At 38.8% G+C, this 26612-nt stretch overlaps 2 protein-coding genes across 6 annotated transcripts in view; one reads left to right on the forward strand and one right to left on the reverse strand.

The window, feature by feature from the left end:
• LOC133664392 (collagen alpha-2(IV) chain-like) overlaps nucleotides 1-14695 on the reverse strand; it is a 116572-nt gene extending 101877 nt beyond the window's left edge. For all 4 annotated transcript variants that reach the window (XM_062068971.1, XM_062068973.1, XM_062068970.1 and 1 more), the window contains exons 1-2: nucleotides 14379-14695; nucleotides 14251-14305 (exon numbers count right to left, since the gene is read on the reverse strand). In XM_062068971.1, the coding sequence (XP_061924955.1) occupies nucleotides 14251-14305; nucleotides 14379-14413 (90 nt within the window). In that variant the 5' untranslated portion in view covers nucleotides 14414-14695. The remainder of the gene's footprint in view (nucleotides 1-14250; nucleotides 14306-14378) is intronic.
• Nucleotides 1-26612, forward strand: part of LOC133664395 (collagen alpha-1(IV) chain-like) — a 154084-nt gene that overhangs the window by 74118 nt on the left and 53354 nt on the right. For both annotated transcript variants that reach the window (XM_062068974.1, XM_062068975.1), the window contains one exon: nucleotides 14808-14984. In XM_062068974.1, coding sequence (XP_061924958.1) covers nucleotides 14922-14984 — 63 coding nt within the window. In that variant the 5' untranslated portion in view covers nucleotides 14808-14921. The remainder of the gene's footprint in view (nucleotides 1-14807; nucleotides 14985-26612) is intronic.

Below are 26612 nucleotides of genomic sequence, written 5' to 3' on the forward strand. Positions count from 1 at the left end.
TGTTTTAAGAAAAAAACAAAACTTAAGCACAGTGTCTTGCATTCAGCCATCTAAATAAGCGATTCAGAATACAGCAATACCCACAATGCAATGCGTTTCTACGTCACACTTTCAAACCCTGTTGTATTTTGTTCAACAACAACAAACCCAAAAAAACAAAATTTTCTTGTACATTTATTTCAAAAAATTTTTTAATTACTAGTCTACTTATTAAAAAGGGGCTTCTATACCAAACATAAGTACAATCATTTTTTTTCTTAATCAATTGTTAACTTAAGCAATCTTTCCTTTTGATTGATTGATTGAGACTTTTATTAGTAGGTTGCACAGTGAAGTACATATTCCGTACAATTGACCACTAAATGGTAACACCCGAATAAGTTTTTCAACTTGTTTAAGTCGGGGTCCACTTAAATTGATTCATGATACAGATATATACTATCATATATACTATCATCATAATACAGTCATCACACAAGATAATCACAATGAATTATTTACATTATTTACAATCAGGGGTGTGGAGGAGGGGGGGGGGGGGGTTAGGATATGGACATCAAGTAGTGGACATAGAGAGAGAGAGAGAGAGAGAGAGAGAGAGAGAGAGAGAGAGAGAGAGAGAGAGAGAGAGAGAGAGAGAGAGAGAGAGAGAGATCAGAAGGCATAAGAAAAAGTATCTGCATTTGATTGTTTACATTTGATTGTTAGCAATCCGGGGAGGGTGTTAGTTTAGGGTTGTAGCTGCCTGGAGGTGAACTTTTATTGCGGTTTTGACCTATAACAGGTCTTCTTTCAAATATTATATATATGTATGAGTCATTTTCTCCATTGTCCATATTTCTTTTATAATGTCCAGCCACAGATTTTGACCCCAAAGTTGGACCCCATAAGTCGAATGACTTGAAATTTCTCACATATTACATTTGTAATATATAAGAATATGCTGTAACTTAAGAGTGTTCAGCCAAATCGCCACAAAATTTGGTACACACTTTGTGGGGACCAACAAACATATGTATGTCAAATTTGAGCAAGATTGGTTGAAAAACATGTCTGCCATCAAGCAAAACATAGAGGGCACCACCGAGGTCCTTTCCTGTTATTTTGTAGTATTTTCCAATGTCTGTTCATCCATCCATCATCCATCCATCCATCTGTCCTATGCTAAATCACATTGACTACATGTTTGTTTATAGTGCAGGAAAGAGCGTAGAGAACTGATCCAATCTTAAATGGAAAACATCTTGAGTGTGTTATTTAAAAAAAAAAAAAAAAGGCAAGTGGGGGAACCCCAATATAAAGCTTGGAGTTGTTGAGGATGGATGGTGGGAAAAAGTTGTTAAGACGCAGAGGTGGGAATCCGGTTGAAGGATCCAAAATAGCCCCCAGGGTGAGCTTTGGATATGAAATTGAACAGAAACATATGTTCTAATGTGCAGCTGAGATTGAACAGTCCCTGATCCCAAATGGGAAACAGCGCAGTGGTTGCAGGTTTCCCCGATGATTGTCATGTTTGAAAACAACTTCTTTCCGCAGCTATTGTCAAGTGTGCAGGTGTAACGTAGCTCTTTATTGGCCTGAAATTGAGATTGCACTCAGCCTAATCAGTTTTTGCTCAGTATGAATATTCAACTATGATCTAAAAACCCTTTGGTACAACTTTCAGTAATGACAAAATAATAACCACGGAACACAATCGTGGGAACACAACAAAAGACAGCTGGATAATGCATTATTTGACCAATCCAATCCAATCCAATCCACTTTATTTATATAGCACATTTACACAACAAGAATGTTTCCAAAGTGCTGCACAGCCATGTTAAAAACAATATTAAAAACAATATTAAAAACGATATTAAAAACAATATTAAAAACAATATTATGCTACACCATTGACTGAATAAAAACAAAGAATAAATGAATAGAAAACCAATACAGAGACAATATAAAAAATAAATATGATTAAAAACGAGTTTAAAGGGTAAAACCAATTAAAACAGTAAAATAGACATCACAATTTATAACCCTAACCCTAACCACACAGGACAACAGAGGACAGAAGACCACACAACTCACGTATGTGTTAAAAGCCAAAGAATAAAAGTGGGTCTTAAGACGAGACTTAAAACACTCCACTGTGGAAGCAGTTCGAACATGGAGGGGCAGAGTGTTCCAGAGTTTAGGGCCGACCACAGAGAAGGCCCTGTCTCCCCTGGTTTTAAGTCTGGTCCTGGGCACCACGAGCTGGAGCTGGCTCTCGGACCTCAGAGCGCGCGCAGGAGTGTAAATTTGGATGAGGTCCGAGATATACTGAGGTGCCAGTCCATGTAAAGCTTTAAAAACAAACAGCAAGGATTTAAAATCAATTCTAAAATGAACAGGGAGCCAGTGCAAACTCCGAAGAATTGGGGTTATATGCTGGCGTTTCCTGGCCCCTGTTAAAAGTCGTGCTGCCGCGTTCTAGACCAGATGGATCTGTCCGAATAAAACTTGCAATAGAGGCTAAACAGGAATGCGCAACTTCGCTGCAACCAGCAGAGGCGCTGTTCATTCAGTCTCAGCTAATTTGCTGTCTAAAAAAGGACAACATGACAAAAGCCTCACAACATCTCCTCCAGGCAGCATTATTTTGCTCACTACAAAAGACATCGGTTTAGAACATTCAGAGTGGGAGAGATTATTTCATCCTATTTAAAAGAAATGTGGCAAAAATAGCGCCAAATTAATTTTCTTCATTGTTGATTAAACCTAGTCAAATGCCCATAACAAGTCGAGACCGTGCATTTGATATTGATTCCAGGTACCTGGGAATTGATACCGGTACAACTTTTTGTGTTGATAAATGTTGATTTGTTTAATAATATTGTGTTGTTTTTACACTTCTGAGTCTCCTTTGCAAATATTATATAATATATTTTGCCTGCAGTTGCTATTTCCACGACGTTAGATGGCAGTAGTGTATGCTATGGTGTGTTGCCTGGTCAGAGAGTTGCCATTAAGTTAAATCTAGTCTTTTGTTACACCCTAGAAAGTGTTTATATTGTAAGTAATGTACTTAGTACTCAGGGTACTCTTCCACATTCCAAATAATGCATGTTAGGTTAATTGAAGACTCTAAATTGTCCATAGGTATGAATGTGAGTGTGAAAATGTGCCCTGCGATTGGCTGGCGACCAGTATAGTGTACCCAGCCTCTCGCCCAAAGTCAGCTGGGATAGGCTTAAGCTTACCCGCGATTCTAATGACGATAAGCGGTATAAGAAAATGGATGGATGGATGATTTTGTACTTAATACACACCAGTGGTTTGATTGTAACGTGCATCTTAGTTGTAGATTTCATTACCAAAGTCGGAGGTGTTAAAATCGCCATGTAAAATCGCTGATGCTAATTAGTAGCATGTCTTTGGCAAATCTAATGTAAATTTGCATCAAGCTAGAACATTTTGAAAAGTAAAGCTTTACTGTAGATAGAGTTTTTCGATCAGACATGATTGCTTTGTTAACATGGAAAATTGCAACATTACCTTAAGGCAGTCCGACTGAGTCCGCTCTGAGTGCTGCTTGAGTGCTTGTTTGCCCACCAAGTGTTTGAGCCAGCCGAGTCTGCAAGTGGACTGATGTGACGCGCAACAAAGGTATCGGAATATGGCACGTTTGACTTTACGTGAATTGATACCCGGTAGAACTGACGGAATTCAGTTGGTGCCTATAAAAGTAAAGAATTTGGTACACATCCAAACTAGCAAGTGACGGCTAAATGCCATTGAGGCTAAATGGAGTGCACTACTTGCTTGCAACCAGCAGAGGGGATTTTGTTGGAAGTCAGCTGTTGGAAGTTCAGCTATATTGTTCTGCTAATAAAAAACCCAAAACTAGTGAAGTTGGCACGTTGTGTAAATCGTAAAAAAAACAAACCAGAATACAATGATTTGCAAATCCTTTTCAACTTGTATTCAATTGAATAGACAAGATGTTTAATGTTCGAACTGAGAAACTTTTTTTGGGGGGGGCAAATATTTATTAACTTAGAATTTAATGGCAGAAACACATTGCAAAAATGTTGGTACAGCGGCATTTTTACCTGTGTGTTACATGGCCTTTCCTTTAAACAACACTCAGTAAACATTTGGGAACTGAGGAGACCAATTTTTGAAGCTTTTCAGGTGGATTTATTTCCCATTCTTGCTTGATGTACAGCTTAAGTTGTTGAACAGTCCGGGATCCCCGTTGTGGTATTTTACGCTTCATAATGCGCCACACATTTTCAATGGGAGACAGGTCTGGACTACAGGCAGGCCAGTCTAGTACCCGCACTCTTTTACTACGAAGCCACGTTGATGTAACACGTGCAGAATGTGGCTTGGCATTGTTTTGCTGAAATAAGCAGGGGCGTCCATGATAACGTTGCTTGGAGGGCAACATATGTTGCTCCAAAACCTGTATGTACCTTTCAGTATTAATGGTACCTTCACAGATGTGTAAGTTACCCATGTCTTGGGCACTAATACACCCCCATACCATCACACATGCTGGCTTTTCAACTTTGCGCCTATAACAGTCTGGATGGTTCTTTTCCTCGTTGGTGCGGAGGACACGACGTCCACAGTTTCCAAAAACAATTTGAAATGTGGACTCGTCAGACCACAGAACACTTTTCCACTTTGCATCAGTCCATTTTAAATAAGCTCGGGCCCAGCGAAGCCGGCGGAGTTTTTGGGTGTTGTTGATAAATGGCTTTCGCTTTGCATAGGAGAGTTTTAACTTGCACTTACAGATGTAGCGACAAACTGTAGTTACGAACAGTGGTTTTCTGAGCCCATGTGGTGATATCCTTTACACACTGATGTCGCTTTTTGATGCAGTGCCGCCTGAGGGATCAAAGGTCACGGCTTTGCCGCTTACCTGCAGTGATTTCTCCAGATTCTCTGAACCTTTTGATTATATTACGGACCGTAAATGGTGAAATCCCTAAATTCCTTGCAATAGCTGGTTGAGAAATGTTGTTTGACAATTTGCTCACACATTTGTTCACAAAGTGGTGACCCTCGCCCCATCCTTGTTTGTGATTATACCCAATCATGGCACCCACCAGTTCCCAATTAGCCTGTTCACCTGTGGGATGTTCCAAATAAGTGTTTGATGTGCATTCCTCAACTTTCTCAGTCTTTTTTGCCACTTGTGCCAGCTTTTTTGGAACATGTTGCAGGCATCAAATTCCAAATGAGCTAATATTTGCAAAAAATAACAAAGTTTACCAGTTCAAACGTTACGCATCTTGTCTTTGCAGTGTATTCAATTGAATATAGGTTGAAAAGGACTTGCAAATCATTGTATTTAGTTTTTATTTACGATTTACACAACGTGACAACTTCACTGGTTTTGGGTTTTGTACAACACGGGCAATGAAACAGGAGTTCAGAACATTCAAAGACAGAGCGTTCTGTATGTGTTTCATACAAAATGAGCTCACAGTCTCTAAAGTGTAATCAGCCTTGGATCGGAGATGTACAATACACAGAGGACCTGTGCTGTGTCACATGCTTTTTTTCTGTGACTAAAAAAAACTAAGACAGCGGGGGTTTGTTTTATCAAACAAAAATCATCTGAGAAGCTGCGAATGACATTGGAAACCTTCATACAACTGCTTAACAACTGAACAAGCTGCAAAACATGCCCAGATGTCGTAAAAGTACAGCACCGTACAGATTTAGCATTAGAAACTCTTTGGTGGAATGCCAGCTAAAGATGATGTGAGGGTGACCGGTTAGCGCAGGGGTGGGCAATTAATTTTTACCGGGGGCCGCATGAGCAACCCGAGCACTGCTGGAGGGCCACATCGACAATATTTCAATTAAATTTTGCTCAATATTATTTTTGATATATACTGTAAGATAAATAATAATAATAATAATTAATAATAATAGTAATACTTCAACATAGTGTGTGTAACAGCAGTCCATGACTAATATAAATAAATTAACATTAATAATAAATGACAGTAAAATAAGCACACGTATGACTGAGGAGTCATAGTGTAACTTTGTGTGGTGTTTGAGTTGTCCGACTTTTTGTGTGGCCATAAACGCACCAGCGGTTTAGTGCTATGCGTGTTGGTGACAGATGACAAGTTGGTTTTGGCCTGGTTTGTACGGCAGAAAATGACTAGTTTTTCGAGATAGAAGTGTTTTACTTATGTTTTTGGTGTGGTTATGGCCGAATATAAACAGTTTTGCTCAATAAAGTGATCGATATAATTCCTGTCCTCGAAGCATCTAGATAGACGTTACAATAATTGAACGGTGTTCAATTGAACGGTGTTGACGAACACCGTTAGGGCCGCTTGTTGTCACTGTCACTCAAAGTTGCATTGCAAAATTACATAGAATAAATATGTTTATTTTGTATAGAATTCAGATGGGATTTGATTTGGTGCGCGGCATATACTTGCTGCGCGCAGCAGACGCATGAGCAGTGCGCAATTGCGCAGGCACGCACCTTAGAGGGAACGTTGCTTGGCAGTCCATGTCTTGTTGGAAACACGCCATTCTTCATCAACTTTTCTCTTTTTAGCGTCTCGGGTGTAAACCGTGCATCACTTGTTGCTGCATGTGCACCTTCACTCGCAGGTTACACACGGACACACGCCCATAAATAATAATTTTCAAAATAAAAGCAGCACAGTTGTATTGCGCGCACGACATAGATGTTTTTTCAACTTTATTTTGTAATTAATGATTGCAGCTGTTCACATTCACTCACAATCACGCACACGCATACGTCCACACGGAAGTAATACAAATAACGATTTTCAAAACAAAAGCAGCACCGTTGTATTGCACACTCGATATAGATACTTTTTAAAATGTATTTTGTAATTTATAATTGGCCTCACGCGGGCCGGACAGGGACGCACAAAGGGCCGGATGCGGCCCGCGGGCCGCAGAATGCCCAGGTCTGGGTTAGCGTCATCAGTCCTAGCAGAAAAGCGGTACTGGTGTCACTAGAGCCTGTACTGTAAGTCAGGCTTTACGGTGCTTGATATGCTGCTGAAATCGGGGAAAAAGACACGAGGCCCAAAATCTGCAAGAATTTGTGTGCAAATATGAACTTAATGACGTCAAGTAGTCTCGAGTTATGTGGTCAAATGTAGCACAGAGTATGCTTGTACATTTTTTTTTTTACTGCATTCATATTTTCCCCATAGTACTAAAAAAATGTTTTTCTTTTGTAATATTTTGACTTTATTCTTAAAAAAATACAACTACATAAAGTTTTTTTTAGTAATACCAGTTTTTGTTCTCTTAGGTTCCTATTTCATTACTGGTGTTTTTCATATGTCTTTATTTTCGTACAATTTTCTTCTTGCAATATGCTATTGTCCCACAGATTAGTATTTTGTCATTATAGTCTTGCAAATTCAGATATTTTTTTTTAGTAATGTCAAAACTTAATTGTCATACAATTACAGGCTCTTCTGGCAATATTCCAACTTTAGTCTCATAATACAATTTTGTTTTTTCATAGTTTACAGCAAGTCTTGATTCCTGTAAATTACGATGTTTTTCTAGTAATATCACTTGCAATATTACAACTTTATTGTCATAAAACTGATATTTTTTGTAACAAAAAAGAAAATTTTCATTTTTGTGAATTATGATTTTTTTCTCTCATAATAATAAACTTTATTATCTTACAATTTTTCCTCTTTAAATCAAAATCATTTCCTCTTAGTAGATATGTTTTGATTCTCATGAATCAGATTGTTCTTATTTTTATTCTTTAACAATTGCAGTTTTTTTCACACGTGTATGCCTTCTTTATTATAAAATAAAAAAAATATTTTTGTTTACTTGACAGTATGTCTTGATTCTAGTAAATAATGAGTTTTTATATATTTTTTTTTCCGACTACATCCCTACACTGAAAAACATGAATGATCACATTACAGTACCTTTAAAGTATTAGCCCACATTTCATAATTTGTTTATACACAGCTGAGCTAGCCAGACAGCGTATGTACTGTAACACGCATGGCGTGCTGCATGTGCCATGATCAATATCAAAGTGACTCACTCGATGGTTTGTTACTTGCTTTGATTGTTTATATGTTCCAGCTGGCCGGGGACGTTTCCTGTTGATTTTGGGTAAGCAATCCATTTATGTCAAAATAGCTTGGCTCCAAGTTCCATATTTAAAGCGTCAAAATCGCTTTAATCCCCCACTTCTATAAGCAGCAGTATATTTAGCTTCAAAAGTATGAGGTTGTAAATCCTCATTTGTCCAAAAATAGTCGTTTTCGTTGTCCGTTACCAAGTCTGCCATGATTAGAAAACACATTCGTGTTAGATTCCGGAAGTAGGAACACACATTTGGCCAGAAGTCGGAAGTGCGCTGCTATGGAAACAGAAATCTATACGCGAAAGAAATCAGTCCCGGAAATAATTCAAATGATCAAAATACGGTAAATATTGACATATTACATATTGTTATGACTGTCTGTTACTACATTATATATAGACTTGCAGTGTGTATTTAAAACGTTGCTAGAGGGTTTTGAAGGCTACAACGATAACTCCCATTAGCCGCATCTTTCAAGCCCTTTTTTATCATCTTTAAAATTGTAAAAAAATTAAAAATACATGTGTTTTTGTCTCTCATAATGATTGTTAACGAGAGGCAAAAATCCAAAAAAGGTGCAGTTCCCCTTTGACTGTCCTATCTACATTTCTGTTCAAATGTAATAAACACTTATTCTTCTTTTTGTTTGGATACTTTACATAAGTATTGGGTGAAACTACCAATTTGAGTATTAATGCTTTGGAGCATTCACACACCAACATTCATCTATGCATTCAACTTTTTCAACTTCTTCTTCTCCACATTTTGGCGCGCTCTACCTTCCACATTTTTCACCCAATTCAAGCCGTTCCAACTTCAAACTGTTCAGCCTTTTCGGGAATTGTGGGCTTTCCCTTGACAAATTCCAAAAATTTCCAGATTTCCCCAAATTCCAGGTTTTCCGGGCCATTTTTCCCATTCAAAATGAATTGGCCATTTTTCAAACTTCCACCATTTTCACATTTTTTAACCGATTCAAACCATTCCACCATCCTGGAAATTCAAACTATAATTTTTCCAAGTTCAAAAAATTTCCAGGATTTTCCAGAATTCCTAGATTTCCAAGGCCCTACTTCCACCCTTTTTTTTGGCGACTACTCCTTCCACATTTTTCAATGCATTTAAACTGTTCCACTGTCAAAACATTACTCTTAATCAGGACAAAAAACAAAGTTGTTTTTTGGACTGGAAAAATTCCTGGTTTTCCCAAAATTCCAGGAATTCCTTAATACAAATATCTCAATTGAACTGTTACTACTTCAACATTTCTCGGCCGATTTGAAAAATTGTAACACCAACCATTTCAACTAATTCAGATCATTCAAGTTTGTTTACCATTTTCAAAAAAATTCTTTTTTTTTCCCGAAATTCCCAAATTTTGGGGAAATTCCCATTGAAATAAATGGGACTTTCTTCAAAGTTCCACCACGCCCACATTTTTTTTATCTGATTCAAACTGTTCGAACTTCAAAATATTCAGCCTGTTCAGGAGTTGTGTGCTCTACTTCAACAATGTTTTTAAAAATTCCAGGATTTCAGTCCAACTTAAGCATTGGAGCATCCATAAACCTGGATGCATATGCAAAAGTGCAATATATTTATCCGTACAGTAATCTGTTTATTTATATCTGCACCTTATTGCTTTTTTATCCTGCACTACCATGAGCTAATGCAACAAAATGTTGTTCTTATCTGTACTGTAAAGTTCAAATTTGAATGACAATAAAAAGGAAGTCTAAGTCTAAGTCTAATTCACTTCAATTCCTTCAGAGATTGCCTCATCTAGTTCAAAATCAAGTAGTTACAGGGTCATACATTGGTCATAATTAAAGTTCCCTTGTGTCCAGGGATGTCGTTCTTGAGTTTATATACAATAAAAAAATTACAAAAGATTTTGTGATGATAAAAAATATAAATGTAATCATTGTATCGACTATATACGGCTCTTGTACTTGGTATCATTACAGTCGATATTAGTATACCCATTTGTTTAAATTCATGAGTGCTAGTTTGCTGTTAGCGGCGAGCTATTGTATCCTCCTACGGTGTGTAGTGAAGCATGTTTAGCTGTTCCTCGTCTTGCAGGGATGATACTTGGAAGAAACATAGTTTGTCGCCATGAAGCGAGGATTAATGATTTAGGAGTAGCTAAAACACTACAGAGAGACGTTAGCCGCTAGCCAGCGATATTAGGAATGTAATGAAATGGCTTGATCTTTATTGTCATTGCACTAGTACAACACAATTTACTTTTAAAGCGGCACTTCTGTGTTTATAGCGTCACCCTTAGCGTTAGTTTTAAAGCCAAAATGTGTTTATTCTCCCTCTTCTATCGTCACACTGTTTCTGCTCACAAGTGCTGACTAACATGCGCCTCGGCTCATGTTACCAGCAATGTCACCACGGTGCGCTATCATGTCCATGAAAAACAAAAGTACCGGTATTTTCCAAAGTTAGCATAGTACCTATTTGAATTCATTACTACCGCAGTACTTTATTAGTACTGGTATACGTACGGTACAACCCTAAGCCGATGACTTTGTATACCGGTATTAGTATAGTACCGCGATACTAATGAATCATACTCGGCACTATACCGCCTCTGAAAAGTACCGGTCCGCCAACCCCTGTAAGTATCTTACAAGTATCATCCCTAGCTAAACATGCTTCACTGCACACCGTAGCTCTCCGGCGTCAAAACAGTAGCATATCTAGTCGATACTACTTTGATTACGTCGACATTTTTTGGCATCACAACATCTTCTTTCGTTTTGTTTTTTTTATACTGTGTATATAAACTCAGGAAATATGTCCCTGGACACATGAGGACTTTGAATATGACCAATGTATGATCCTGTAACGACTTGGTATCGGATTGATACCCAAATGTGTGGTATCATCCAAAACTAATGTAAAGTATCAAACAACAGAAGAATAAGTGATTATTACATTTGAACAGAAGTGTAGATAGAACATGTTAAAAGAGAAAGTAAGCAGATATTAACAGTAAATGAACAAGTAGATTAATAATTAGGGATGTCCGATAATGGCCTTTTGCCGATAACCGGTATTCCGATATTGTCCAACTCTTTAATTACCGATCCCGATATCAACCGATACCGATATCAACCGATACTGATATATACAGTCGTGGAATTAACACATTATTATGCCTAATTTAGGCAAACAGGTATGGTAAAGGTAAGGTCCTTTTTTAAAAAAAAAAATAAAATAGAATAAGATAAATACATTTAAAACATTTTCTTGAATAAAAAAGAAAGTAAAACAATATAGAAACAGTTACATAGAAACTAGTAATGAATGAAAATGAGTAAAATTAACTGTTAAAGGTTAGTACTATTAGTGGACCAGCAGCACGCACAATCATGTGTGCTTACGGACTGTATCCCTTGCAGACTGTATTGATATATATTGATATATAATGTAGGAACCAGAATATTAATAACAGAAAGAAACAACCCTTTTGTGTGAATGAGTGTAAATGGGGGGAGGGAGGTTTTTTGGGTTGGTGCACTAATTGTAAGTGTATCTTGTGTTTTTTATGTTGATTTAATAAAAAGAATTAAAAAATAAATACGATACGATAATTAAAAAAACGATACCGATAATTTCCGATATTACATTTTAAAGCATTTATCGGCTGATGATATCGGCAGGCCGATATTATCGGACATCTCTATTAATAATTCATTTTCTACCATCTTGACAAAATAATAGAATGATAAATGACACAATATGTTACTGCATACGTCAGCAGCTAAATTAGGAGCCTTTGTTTGCTTACTTACTAATAAAAGACAAGTTGTCTTGTATGTTTACTATTTTATTTAAGGACAAAATTGCAATAATAAACATATGTTTAATGTACCCTAAGATGTTTTGTTAAATTAAAGCCAATAATGCAATTTTTGTGGTTCCCTTTATTTAGAAAAGTACCGAAATAATTTTGGTATCGGGACAACACTACGTTCTCGTGTATATCATTTTTTCTGTTCAGTGTGACCATGAATCAGTTGAGTAGCCTGTAAATGACACCAGGGTGTACCCCGCCCTCCGCCCAAATGCAGCTGACATAGGCTCCAGCACCCCCCGCTACCCTGAAATGGAGAAGCGGTAAAAAAATGAATGGATGGATGGATGGATGGATGGACACGTGCGAAGCGACTGGGATGAGAATCAGCACCTCCAAGTCCGAGTCCATGGTTCTCGCCAGGAAAAAGGGTGGAGTGCCATCACCGGGTTGGGGAGGAGACCCTGCCCAAAGTGGAGGAGTTCAAGTACCTCGGAGTCTTGTTCACGAGTGGGGAAGAGTGGATCGTGAGATCGACAGGCGGATCGGTGCGGCGTTTTCAGTAATTCGGACGCTGTATCGATCTGTTGTGGTGAAGAAGGAGCTCAGCCGGAAGGCAAAGCTCTCAATTTACCGGTCGATCTACGTTCCCATCCTCACCTATGGTCATGAGCTTTGTGTTACACACACACACACACACACTAAGTGTGATGAAATTTGACCCATCCCCTTGTTCACCCTTTAGGAGGTGAGGGGAGCAGTGAGCAGAAGCGGTGGCCGCGCCCGGGAATCATTTTTGGTGATATAACCCCCAATTCCAACCCTTGACAGTGTTTCCCACACATTCATTTATTTGTGGCGGCCCGCCACGAAATAATAACGTCCGCCACAAATAACAAATTTAAAAAATTAAAAAATACAAATAATTTTTTTTTAATTTTTATTTTTATTTTTTTGTCTTGTCCAGCTTCTCAGACAAATCATATAGCTGATGTAGATGCCCATATAGGCTGTTCAGATTTACTTTACAAAAGAGAAGTGTAGGATACTTCTCTTGTTGCCTTATTTGTATTTGACCACTACTGTTTTCTGTTTATTTGTTACTGACTGTGGCAGGACACCTCTGCCTCTGTTTCACTTTATGTTGCTGGTAAATAATATGGTTGTAGTAGTAGGCTAAAGTTAAATTATTTAGTATGCACTAATTAAAGGGGCAGAGCTTTAAGCTTTATATTTTTTTGTAAGAACCACAATTAATAAATATATTTCAGAAGTTATTGTTCAAATCTGTATATAAATATGTACATAAAGTGTTGTAATTATATTGTAAAATGGATGGATGGATGGATGGACGTTTAAAACAAAACTGTTATTATTAATTAGTAAGTATACATTTTTTGAGCCTTTTTAGAGAAAATCATATCATTGTAGTAAATTATGCAAATTACTCGATGATGTCATGGTGACCACGCCCATAACCACGCCCCCACCGCCACAGGTATCTTGGCAGTTTATGGGAAACACTGCTTGATGCTGAGTGCCAAGCAGGGAGGTAATGGTCCCATTTTGATAGTCTTTGGTATGACTGAAAACCTTTACCGATCTCAGGGCGGACACTCAAGAACAAGATCACGGATACAAGCGGCCAAAATGAGTTTCCTCCGCCGGGTGGCGGGGCTCTCCCTTAGGGTGAGAAGCTCTGCCATCCGGTAGGAGCTCAAAGTAAAGCCGCTGCTCCTCCACATGGAGAGGAGCCAGATGAGGTAGTTCGGGCATCAGGTCAGGATGCCACCGGAACGCCTCCCTAGGGAGCTGTTTAGGGCATGTCCGACCGGTAAGAGGCCACGGGGAAGACCCAGGACACGTTGGGAAGACTATGTCTCCCGGCTGGACTGGGAACGCCTCGGGATCTCCCCGGGAAGAGCTGGACGAAGTGGCTGGGGAGAGGGAAGTCTGGGCTTCCCTGCTTAGGCTGCTGCCCCCGCAACGCGACATTGGAGAAGCGGTAGAAGATGGATGGACATCATTAGACCCTGCATTGACTCTTTTGTATAATAATTGTAATCAGTTGCACTGTAAAGGCATGCCAAGGCCAAACCCCCGCCAACCCACACTAGACACTCCCACTCTTCACACACCACACGTGTCCCCCCACTATCCTATACACACACACACAACTTCAAACCCACTCCAAAAACAAAAAACGCACATATCTTTTTTAACCACGCTGCAGGTTTGCATGTCGTGCCCCGACCTAATATTTCACACACGCCGGTGACACAAACACTCAACGAACACGCGGGAAGGGGGAACTTACTGCGTCCACTCCCGTGGCGAGGACGCCCACGCCCACGCACAGCAGCAGCAGCAACCTGCAAGGTGAACCACAGGTAGCGGTGACGATGAGCTGTGATTGGAGGAGACTTTCGCGGGTAAACCTCCTACCTGAGATGCGCCACTCTGGTGCGATACCCTCGCATAGTTCCACTTGTGCAAAACGAGTCCCACGCAGCGCAGATTTTTTTTTTTTTTTTTTTTTAAAGCATGATTAAACCCCACCTGGGACGCACCAAAGACCCCTCAATGTCACTGAAACGCGCCGTTATTCTCAATAAAAACTGCAATTACGCCTGAATGCAGGCGATTAATCGAAGAGGACGTAAAAAAGTCGAACTTTCTGGAATATACTCCGCCAAGAACCGAGTGGGTCCTCTCCTTGCACCGAAAAGTCCAAAAGTGTTTGTCGGTGCGCGTTAAGGGTGAGGGTGGTCGTTGCAGTGGGTGGGGGGTGTGCGTGAGGGGAGGGGTGGCGCAAAACTAAGCCCCTCAAGTTAAACCCACCCTGGCGTTGATCACAACTTCATATCGCTTCAGGACAACGACATGCAGGCCGACGCTCTCCGCCGCTAAAAGCGAGGGAAGAGCCACCAGAGAGGCCGATATAGAGGTGCTTGTGTGCGGGGAGACGCTCTATCCGTAGCCGCCGAGATGCTGCTGCTGCTGCCGCTGCTGGCGGCTCTCTCATCCAGCGTGGAGCTGGCCACCGCTGAGGTTAGTCTTTGTTTTTAACTCACCAAAAAACTGCTTTATTGTATTTCTATATGTTGTTTACATTGGTAGTGACATGGGTCATGCATCCGTGCCTTTCATGCTCTAATGGATGCAAGCCTGCTGCCACTTTACTGCGGCTTTGATTGAATGACATGATAGTTTGTGCAGAGTTCATGTCACTCTTCTATTGCTGCTGTCATCCTGCTGCCTCACCCTCCCTTCCCTTTTCTTCATGGGGTGTGGGGCAGGGCCTATGTGTGTGCATGCACGCAGGGGCGTAGCAGCACATTCTGGGCCCCTATACTCAGGAGTCAGGACTCCTGAAGGGACCCTTGTGTTCAATAATTGCAGTACATCCAACCGTCTTACAGTTGAACAGGATAGTGAAGTGAAGTGTGAAGTGAATCATTTTTGTTGCTGCTTTATCGGCCGATAAATGCTTTAAAATGTAATATCGGGAATTATCGGTATCGTTTTTTTATTTTTTTGTTTTTTGTTTTTTTATTAAATCAACATAAAAAACACAAGATACACTTACAATTAGTACACCAACTCAAAAAACCTCCCTCCCCCACAAAAGGGTTGTTTCTTTCTGTTATTAATATTCTGCTTCCTACATTATATATCAATATATATCAATACAGTCTGCAAGGGATACAGTCCGTAAGCACACATGATTGTGCGTGCTGCTGGTCCACTAATAGTACTAACCTTTAACAGTTAATTTGACTCATTTTCGATAATTACTAGTTTCTATGTAACTGTTTTTATATTGTTTTACTTTCTTTTTTATTCAAGAAATTGTTTTGAATTTATTTATCTTATTTTATTTTATTTTATTTTATTTAAAAAGGACCTTATCTTCACCATACCTAGTTGTCCAAATTAGGCATAATAATGTGTTAATTCCACGACTGTAGATATTGGTCTCGGTTGATATCGGTATCGGTTGATATCAGTATCGTTTATTTTTTTATTTAATTTTTTTTAAATTATTAAATCAACATAAAAAACACAAGATACGCTTACAATTAGTACACCAACCCAAAAAACCTCCCTCCCTCATTCACACTCATTCACACAAAAAGGTTGTTTCTTTCTGTTATTAATATTCTGCTTCCTACATTATATATCAATATATATCAATACAGTCTGCAAGGGATACAGTCCGTAAGCACACATGATTGTGCGTGCTGCTGGTCCACTAATAGTACTAACCTTTAACAGTTAATTTGACTAATTTTCATTAATTACTAGTTTCTATGTAACTGTTTTTATATTGTTTTACTTTCTTTTTTATTCAAGAAAATGTTTTGAATGTATTTATATTATTATTATTATTATTTTTTTTTTTTTAAAAAGGACCTTATCTTTACCATACCTGGTTGTCCAAATTAGGCATAATAATGTGTTAATTCCACGACTGTAGATATTGGTATCGGTTGATATCGGTATCGGTTGATATCGGCATCGTTTATTTTTAAAAATGTTTTTTATTAAATCAACATAAAAAACACAAGATACGCTTACAATTAGTACACCAACCCAAAAAACCTCCCTCCCTCATTCACACTCATTCACACAAAAGGGTTGTTTCTTTCTGTTATTAATATTCTGGTTCCTACATTATATATCAATACAGTCTGCAAGGGATACAGTCCGTAAGCACACATGATTGTGCGTGCTGCTGGTCTACTAATAGTACTAACCTTTAACAGTTAATTTGACTCATTTTCATTAACTACTAGTTTCTATGTAACTGTTTTTATATTGTTTTACTCTATTTTTTATTCAAGAAATTGTTTTGAATTTATTTATATTATTATTATTATTATTATTTTTTTTTTAAAAGGACCTTATCTTCACCATACCTGGTTGTCCAAATTAGGCATAATAATGTGTCAAATCCACGACTGTATATATCGGTATCGGTTGATATCGGTATCTGTAATTAAGAGTTGGACAATACCGGAATATCGGATATCGGCAAAAAGCCATTATCGGACATCCCTAGTATATATGTTAAATAATTTCATAGTTGGTTAGAATAAATAAATACAATGTATAAATATAAGTTCATATTTACATATAATGTGATTAAAAATGTATTTCCTTTGGTAATTTCATGCAAGTATATGTTAACTCTATTTTTTGTTACAAAACCCATGTAAATTGGAGGGGAACATATTTTTTGTTCCGGATTGGTCACATTGTTGGGGGGACAATTAATATGTGACGGAATAAGGGAAGCAGCATGAGACAGCAAGAATTTGATGGAAGAGGTTAATAGTCTCGGCTTCAAAAGAAACTTTATTCCCTCGGAGTTTGTGAGGCCAATGAGGTATGATGCTTTCTGGTAATGTATGTGAAATCAATGTGTTTTCTTTTATTTGATGTCAGACTAATTGTAAGTTCTGTTTTTCTTATTTATTAGTTCTGATGGCATTATTTTGGCATTGTTTTGGCATCGTTGTTAACGAGAAGAAGGCGTGGCTGAAAATAAATGTCTGTGGGAGAAAAACGAACAACTTGAGCCTTGATTAAGACATCGGAGGGAGTAACAATTTTTATATAGCGCTTTTCTCTGATGACTCAAAGCGCTTTACATAATGAAACCCAATATCTAAGTTACATTTAAACCAGTGTGGGTGACACTGGGAGCAGGTGGGTAAAGTGTCCTGCCCAAGAACACGACGGCAGTGACTAGGATAGTGGAAGCGGGGATCGAACCTGGAACCCTCAAGTTGCTGGCACGGCCAGTCCACCAACCGAGCTATACCGCCCCAATAAACCTTGTCAAATGTTATGAAAGCATCTGTTTAGTCACAAAGATTATTATCAAGGATAAATACAAAAATAAACACTGGTCAAGGATACTGCAAAAGTAGGGACTCAAAAAAACAAAAATGATGAAGAAGTAATTGTGCTAAACAGTGCTAAAATAAAATCCAACTAATTAATAGCCTGCTCAGTGGACTTGTGGTTAGAGTGTCCGCCCTGAGATCGGTAGGTCGTGAGTTCAAACCCCGGCCCAGTCCAAAGACTATACAAATGGGATCCATTACCTCCCATCAAGGGTTGGAATTGGGGGTTAAATCACCAAAATTATTCCCGAGCGCGGCAACCGCTGCTGCTCACTGCTCCCCTCCCCTCCCAGGGGATGGGGCAAACGCAGAGAGTAATTTCACCACCCCTAGTGTGTGTGTGTGACTATCAGTGGTTTAACCAGTGGTACTTTTACTTTTAATAACCCATACACTCACACTTGATATCAATAATTCAGTCAATCAATCAAGCTTTAGTTGTATAGCACTTTTCATGCATATAAATATTTTAAAATATGTTTCTATGCACTATAAAAAAACTTGTGAATTATGATTTTTTTTCTCATAATAATAAACTTTATTATCTTACAATTTGTCCTTTTTAAATAAAAATAATTTTCTCTTAGTAGATAGATCTTATCTTTATTCTTGAACAATTGCAGTTTTTTTTGTTTTTTTTTTACACATTTGTATGCCTTCTTTATTATAAAATAAAAATATATTTTTTGTTACTTGACAGTACGTCTTGATTGTAGTAAATAATGATTTTTTTTTTTACATTTGTTTCGACTACATCCTTGAACAACTGCAGGTGTTTTCTTGCAATATTTTAAATTTAGTCTTATAAAATACAACTATTTTTCTTCCAGTATTACCACTTAATTCTTGAATTGTTTTTATGTTCTTGTTATGTTATGCCTTTAGTTAAAAAAAAAAAAAAAAGTGTCATACATTCAAAAAGTCTTTATTCTTCTAAATCAGTGGTCCCCAACCTTTTTGTAGCTGCGGACTGGTCAACGCTTGAAAATTTGTCCCACGGACCGGTGGGGGGTGGGGGGGTGTGTATTTAAAAAAAAAAAAAAAAAAAAAATGTTTTTTTTTTTTTTACATAAATAAATACAATCATGTGTGCTTACGGACTGTATCCCTGCAGACTGTATTGATCTATATTGATATATAATGTATATATTGTGTTTTTTATGTTGATTTCATAAAAAAAATAAAAAAATAAATAAACATATTTTTTTTATTTTATTTTTTTTATTTCTTGTGCGGCCCGGTACCAATCGGTCCGCGGCCCGGTGGTTGCGGACCACTGTCCTAAATCACAAACATTTTTTCCCCCGGATTATCCCATTTTTATTCTTTCACTTTTACATATCTAAACTATGTTAGATTTATTTCTCGTACAACCACTTTTTTCTCGTAAGATTACGACGTTACTCTCATGAATTCCGTTTATTCCTTGTATTACTAGAAAATTACCCTTCCCTTTTCCTCCTGGCCTATGTGTGTGTATGTATGCAGGGGCGTAGCAGCAAAATCTGGGCCCCGATACACAGGACTCCTGAAGGGCCCCATATCCCACATAACCCAACTTCGGCCCCAAACACTTACAATCAATCAATCAATCAATCAAGCTTTAGTTGTATAGCACTTTTCATGCATATAAAATGTAGGACAAAGTGCTTCATATTTAAAAATATGTTTATATGCGCTATAAAAAAAGGAATCTTCATTCTTGTGAATTATGAATTTTTTTCTTGTAATAATAAACTTTATTATCTTTCAATTTTTCCTCTTTAAATTAAAATAATTTCCTCTTAGTAGATATGTTTTGATTGTCATGAATCAGATTTTTCTTATCTTTATTCTTGAACAATTGCATTTTTTTTTTTTTTTTAAACATTTGTATGCCTTCTTTATTATAAAATAAAAACATAGTTTTTGTTGCTTGACAGTACGTCTTGATTGCAGGTACCGGAAATTGGAACCGTATCGATCCAAGTGAGAAAGATACCTATCCCTATGTCAAACAGAACCTGTACTGTACTGTGCTGCTGGGTGGAAGCAGGCTTTGTTGTTTAGTGCAGTGTTTTTCAACCTTTTTGGAGCCAAGGCACATTTTTGTTTATTAAAAAAATGCTGAGGCACACCAATAGCAGAAAACATTAAAAATGTAAATTCGGTAGTTGATATTGACAGTAAAAAGTCGTTGTTGCAATTGTTGAATATGAATTCAAACCATAACCAACCATGCATCACTATAGCTCTTGTCTCAAAGTAAGTGTCACGACCTGTCACATCACGCCGTGACTTATTTGGAGTTTTTTGGTGTTTTACTGTGTGTAGTGTCTTAGTTCTTGTCTTGGGCTCCTATTTTGGTGGCTTTTCCTGTTTTGTTGGTATTTTCCTGTAGCAGTTGTGCGGACGCTATCCTTCTCTGTGTGGAAATTGTTGATTGTCATGTCATGTACGGATGTACTTTGTGGACGTCGTCTGCTCCACACGCTGTAAGTCTTTGCTGTCGTCCAGCATTCTGTTTTTGTTTACTTTGTAGCCAGTTCAGTTTTAGTTTCGTTTTTCATAGCCATCTCTAAGCTTCAATGCCTTTTTTAGGGGCACTCGCCTTTTGTTTATTTTTGGTTTAAGAATTAGATAGGATGTTTACAAAGCAATTAGCTACCGGCTGCCATGGAAGAGTATTACACGGTTACTCTGCCGAGCTCTAGACAGCACAGACACTCAACAACGCCACTTTATTTGCAGATTATAATTACTGGTTTGCATAAAATATTTTTAAACCAAATAGGTGAAATTACATAATCTCCCACGGCACACCAGACTATATCTCACAGTACACTAGTGTGCCGTGGCACAGTGGTTGAAAAACACTGGTTTAGTGTCTTGATCAAATTGCTGGAAATTCATCTTGACATTTCTTCAGCAATGACTTGCATTTCTCTTCATTTTGGTCTCTAACTCATAGTGGGTCTTGAATCTGGTCACCCGGTTTCTTTTAGGCACTATTATGAAGTGATACTGTTTTATAAAGACCACTTTTGCGGAACATAGTCTGGTTGCCTCGATGAAACCCAGACTTGTTGTGTCCTTTGTTGTAATGGCCATGAGTCTGCTTAAAAGCTTTGGGGCCATCACACTTGTTTCCAGAACATTCTTCACCCACACAAACGTAGCGCACGTACAGGTGAGGGGGCGGAGATGTTGGTGGACATCTCCCGTCCATGTCAAGAAGATGAAAAACAGACTCCAGAAGAGGAAGTAACAGCTATTATGGGGGGGTTATTTTCTAGAAATTGTTGATGATTCAGGTTCTTCCCAGTGTGCCAATATGTGGGCTTGAGGAAAGTAGCGGAGGCAGCTTATCCACATTCCAAGAAACACAAGAGTGACATGCAACATCTGGACGGATGAAGAACACTGGGGGACGAGGAAGTTTGGCAGAACATCTCGTGGCTGATCCGATGACACCAATAAAAGTGGATTATTTGGACTATTGACTGTGTTGTGAGGAGTAGCGTGATGACGCATGAAGGGTCGTGTCGTCACACGCATATTTCAAGTCAAACATTGACTCAAGCTTGCATACATTGTCACTGATTACACTTCCTTTGTGTGCAATTCCACAGGACAAAACTTTGAGAGTCTGGTTTGGTCGGTTTCACAATGGCTGCTATTGAACTAAGACCATGAATTCATTTATAGTATAAAAACCACATCATTATGCAACCTGAACTTACATGCAATAACTTTAGGACCACAAGAATGCCCCTCCTTTAACCTTTTGGTTTGGTTCTACCTACTTGATAGCACAACTTTTTCTTATCTTTGTTGTGTTTTTCTGTACCAAATTATTCTTAGCACAAATAGATTATGTCTTATGTTTTTTATTTTCTTTCTTGTTTCATATTGAGAGTATATACAAAGTATTCTTATTTCGCCATTTAAGTACTTTCGCATTTTTAACCGTGTCAATCATTTCCAAGTTCTAAACATTCAGCTCAGTCAGTACATCTGGTTTATGTCTTAAACACAGTCCAAAATATCCTACTTTTTCTGTAATTCCACATTTCTATAACACAATTTCCCATTGACGTTGGGACTTGCTGCATTATATATACACTACCGTTCAAAAGTTTGGGGTCACATTGAAATGTCCTTATTTTTGAAGAAAAGCACTGTACTTTTCAATGAAGATAACTTTAAACTAGTCTTAACTTTAAAGAAATACACTCTATACCTTGCTAATGTGGTAAATGACTATTCCAGCTGCAAATGTCTGTTTTTTGGTGCAATATCTACATAGGTGTCTAGAGGCCCATTTCCAGCAACTATCACTCCAGTGTTCTAATGGTACAATGTGTTTGCTCATTGGCTCAGAAGGCTAATTGATGATTAGAAAACCCTTGTGCAATCATGTTCACACATCTGAAAACAGTTTAGCTCGTTACAGAAGCTACAAAACTGACCTTTCTTTGAGCAGATTGAGTTTCTGGAGCATCACATTTGTGGGGTCAATTAAACGCTCAAAATGGCCAGAAAAAGAGAACTTTCATCTGAAACTCGACAGTCTATTCTTGTTCTTAGAAATGAAGGCTATTCCACAAAATTGTTTGGATGATCCCAAACTTTTGAACGGTAGTGTATATATATTGTGGTTTATTTGAAATAGGGACAGGTACAGAAACATAGATGTCTGAAACAGCCATCCAATGTATGCATCATAGTGTTTGTAGCCAAATCTAATTTACAACACTTGTCCCCAACAACAACAACACAGATCTAACATCATTAAAATAGGAAAATAAAAAGAATGAGGCATAGAGGAGTCGATAATAATGATAATAGTAATAATACAGACAAAGTGCAAACTAGATAAAAGCCAATAATAATAATAATAACACAGACAAAGTGCAAACTTTATAAGAACGAATTAGTAAAAATTAGTAAAAACTAAACATTGGAACACGATTGTTGCTCAACTAGCCACAATTTTGTTTGTTTTTTGAAAGTGACAAGTGCAGGTATACTTTTCAAAGTGTCAGGTAGAGAGTTCCATAGTTGTGGTGCCTTTATTGAAAAGGCAGTCTGGGCAAAAGATGTTCTACGGAATGAAATGCAACAGTTGCCTTTTCATTATCATTTTTATCAACCAATTCAACCATTCAAACTAGATCGCTCATTCAAAACATGATGTCAATTTATTTTTCACATTGCTACATTTTTTTAAATTTTTTTTTCAAATTCCATTGGAATTTGAGACTTTTTACTACAGTAGAACCTCAACTTCTGAGCTCAATTGGTTCCACGACAGAGCTGGTGACTCAAAACACTCTTATTTCAAATTAGCCCCGGCCCTTGAAATAATTGAAATTGAATCAATTCGCTCGGCTCTACAAAACAGCACAATTTTAACATGTAACATGACTTTAAAAAAATGTTACTTTTAGATAAGAAATACTGTTTAAAAAAAACTATACAATAGCAGTACAAACTAAGCGGTCCCAATCCAACCCAAAGCAGCCAAAGGCGTGCGGAGGAAGCCGAGCCGTGGGTTGAGGAGCAAATCTCAGTAGGAGAAAGATGTGGAAGATGGACTGCGTTGGAAAAAAAAGTTATGTTGATCTATAGCTAAAAGCTAATACCGGCAAACCTGCTCAGTGGCCTTGTGGTTAGAGTGTGAGATTGGTAGGTGGAGAGTTCAAACCCCGGCCGAGTCATACCAAAGACTACAAAAATGGGACCCATTACCTCCCTGCTTGCCACTCAGTATCAAGGGTTGGAATTGGGGGTTCAATCACCAAAATGATTCCTGAGCGCGGCCAGTGCTGCTGCTCACTGCTGCTGCTCACTGCTCCCCTCACCTCCCAGGGGGTGAGGGGGAAATCAAATGCAGAGAGTAATTTCACCACACCTAGTGTGTGTGTGACTATAAGTGGTACTTTAACTTTAACGTTAAGACCAGATGTTTGGGGCAGATGTTATGGCATTTACTGTAGCATTAGCTATGCCATCTTGCAGCGGGAAGGCTCGTAACTCAAATTATGCTTGCAACTTCAAGCATAACTCAAAGCAGAGAGACTGCACATATCTCAAAATACTCGTATTTGTAAGTTGGGGTACAGCCGTACTTCCATATTTCTCCACCAATTCAGACCATTCCAATGTCAGAATGTTTAGGTCCTTTGTGGACATGGTGCACAAATATCCATAAATTCCAGTGATAGGACATCTGGGCTATCAATTTCCTTAATTACAAAATTTTCTGTAATTCCCAAATTTCCCTAACTCAAATTCCATTAGATTTTCTTACTACTTCAACATTCCAACCGATGCAAACCGTTCATTACGTCTGTTGTGCACAAAATTCCACACTTTTTCTGTAATTACACATTTTTCATAACACGCAATTCCCATTCAAAAAAAAATAATCTGAATTTATGTTAGTCGGTTGTCCTCAAATTTTTCTCCAGATAAATTCAAACAAAACGGAAACTCTGATAATTGCTCCCGATAAAAAGATCCCCCTGATCAAGAACTCCCTTGGTGCTCTGGGTGCATCTGTTAAAAGCAGCCTCATAAACCTTGGGGTTGTGTTTGATCAGTCATTGTCTTTGGAGGGTCACTGTCGTCAACTGACCAAAAACTGTTTTTATCATCTCAAAAATATTTCTAGAGTGAGAAATTTGTTGTCAAAATTGGACCTGGAAATGATCATTCACACGTTCATTTCATCTCGTATTGACTATTGCAATTCTCTTTTCACTCTCTTCAACAAGTCAATGCTAAAGAGATTTTAGACTGTACAAAATGCAGCTGCCAGAACAGCCCTTCCATCCATCCATTTTCTACCGCTTGTCCCTTTCGGGGTCACGGGTGGTGCTGGAGCCTATCTCAGCTGCATTCGGGCGGAAGGCGAAGTACACCCTGGACAAGTCGCCACCTCATCGCAAAGAACAGCACATCCATCCAACCATCCATTTTCTACCGCTTATTCCCTTCGGGGTCACGGGGGGCGCTGGAGCCTATCTCAGCTACAATCGGGCGGAAGGCGGGGTACACCCTGGACAAGTCGCCACCCCATCGCAGGGCCAACACAGATAGACAGACAACATTCACACTCACATTCACACACTAGGACCAATTTAGTGTTGCCAATCAACCTATCCCCAGGTGCATGTCTTTGGAGGTGGGAGGAAGCCGGAGTACCCGGAGGGAACCCACGCAGTCATGCAAACTCCACACAGAAAGATCCCGAGGCCGGGATTGAACTCACGACTACTCAGGACCTTCGTATTGTGAGGCAGACACACTAACCCCTCTCCCACCGTGCTGCCCAGAACAGCCCATATTACCCCCATTTTATCCAGTCTTCATTGGTTTCCAGTTAAATTTCGCATTGAGTTGAACATTTTAGTCCTGACATTCCGTGCGTTGCATGGTGGGGCCCCTCAGTACATCCCTGATTTGTTACGCCCCTACGCTCCAGGGCGCAGCCTCCGGTCTTCAGGCCAGGGTCTTCTAAAGATCCCAAAAACTTGTTTTAAAACCCGTGGAGACCTGGCATTCCAGGCTCCCAGACTCTGGAACAATTTGCACCAGTCCCTTCGTGATCTTGACTGTGTTGAAACTTTTAAGAAACAATTGAAAACTTCTCTTTTTAGCAAAGCTTTTAGTTAATGCACCTTTTAACTATCAATTTTAATCCACTTTGTATCCTTTTTATCATGTGGCCCCTGTTGTTTTCATTGAATTGTTGTCTTACTTCACCTATGTTTTGTACAGCGCTTTGTGATTTTATCAACTTACTACTTACTTACTTACTTAGTTCCATTTTTCTCAACCAATTCAAATCATTCCGAATTCAGAAATGACATTCTGTGGTTCCAGGATAGTTTCTCTTCCCTGGTGGTCACTAATGTGTTCTTAATGAGTCCTTGTGGAGAAAGAGGAGGAGGAGGATTCCAGCTTAGCTGATTAGCAGATTCCCGCAGGAGTGTTTGTGTGTGGTATGTGTTGGAAGTTCACCCGGTAGCTGGTGGGAAATGTAAGCCTCAAGTCCTGGTTTGGCCCAAGGGAAGCCGTGACATTTGCGGAATGCCTCGGAAGAGATTCCTAAATCTGTCGGACATCTCAAGTGAGCCGGGCCAACGCTTGTCGTTTGGGTTAGCATCCCATCACACGGAGCTACTAACAACTCCCCCGCCCTACTGAGACAACAGCTGGCCTTCTCCCTGTGACAGGCCACCAGCCAAGCAGCACAGCCTGGGAAGGCGCGACCCTCCCGACCTCCGGTTCTCAGCATTGTAAAAATGCCTACATTTGGAAGAGTTGCGATCGTGTCGCTGTGTCTGTATTTTGACAGGCGCTCATGAGCGACAGAGATTAGTCTTTTCTGACCCTCATGCTCAGGCGGTGTGGCGGCTGCGGCCCACTTTTTTTTCTAGACCCTGTGTGTTGCAAATGATAACGTCCTTTTTGAATTGTCGCTGTCTGATAACAAGTGTTTCTGTTTCTTCGCCGTTTTTAAATGGATTTTCATTGAAGTATTTGATTAACATCACTATGTTGTTGGAGATTTTAAAAGTGGTTGTTTTAAAACATGTTTTCATTGGTTACAACTAGAGAGGTCCGATAATGGCTTTTTTGGCGATATTCCGATATTGTCCAACTCTTAATTACCGATTCCAATATCAACCGATACCGATATATACAGTCGTGGAATTAACACATTATTATGCATAATTTTGTTGTGATGCCCCGCTGGATGCATTAAACAATG

Source organism: Entelurus aequoreus, linkage group LG14, assembly GCF_033978785.1.
Source record: "Entelurus aequoreus isolate RoL-2023_Sb linkage group LG14, RoL_Eaeq_v1.1, whole genome shotgun sequence".
Lineage (NCBI taxonomy): Eukaryota > Metazoa > Chordata > Actinopteri > Syngnathiformes > Syngnathidae > Entelurus > Entelurus aequoreus.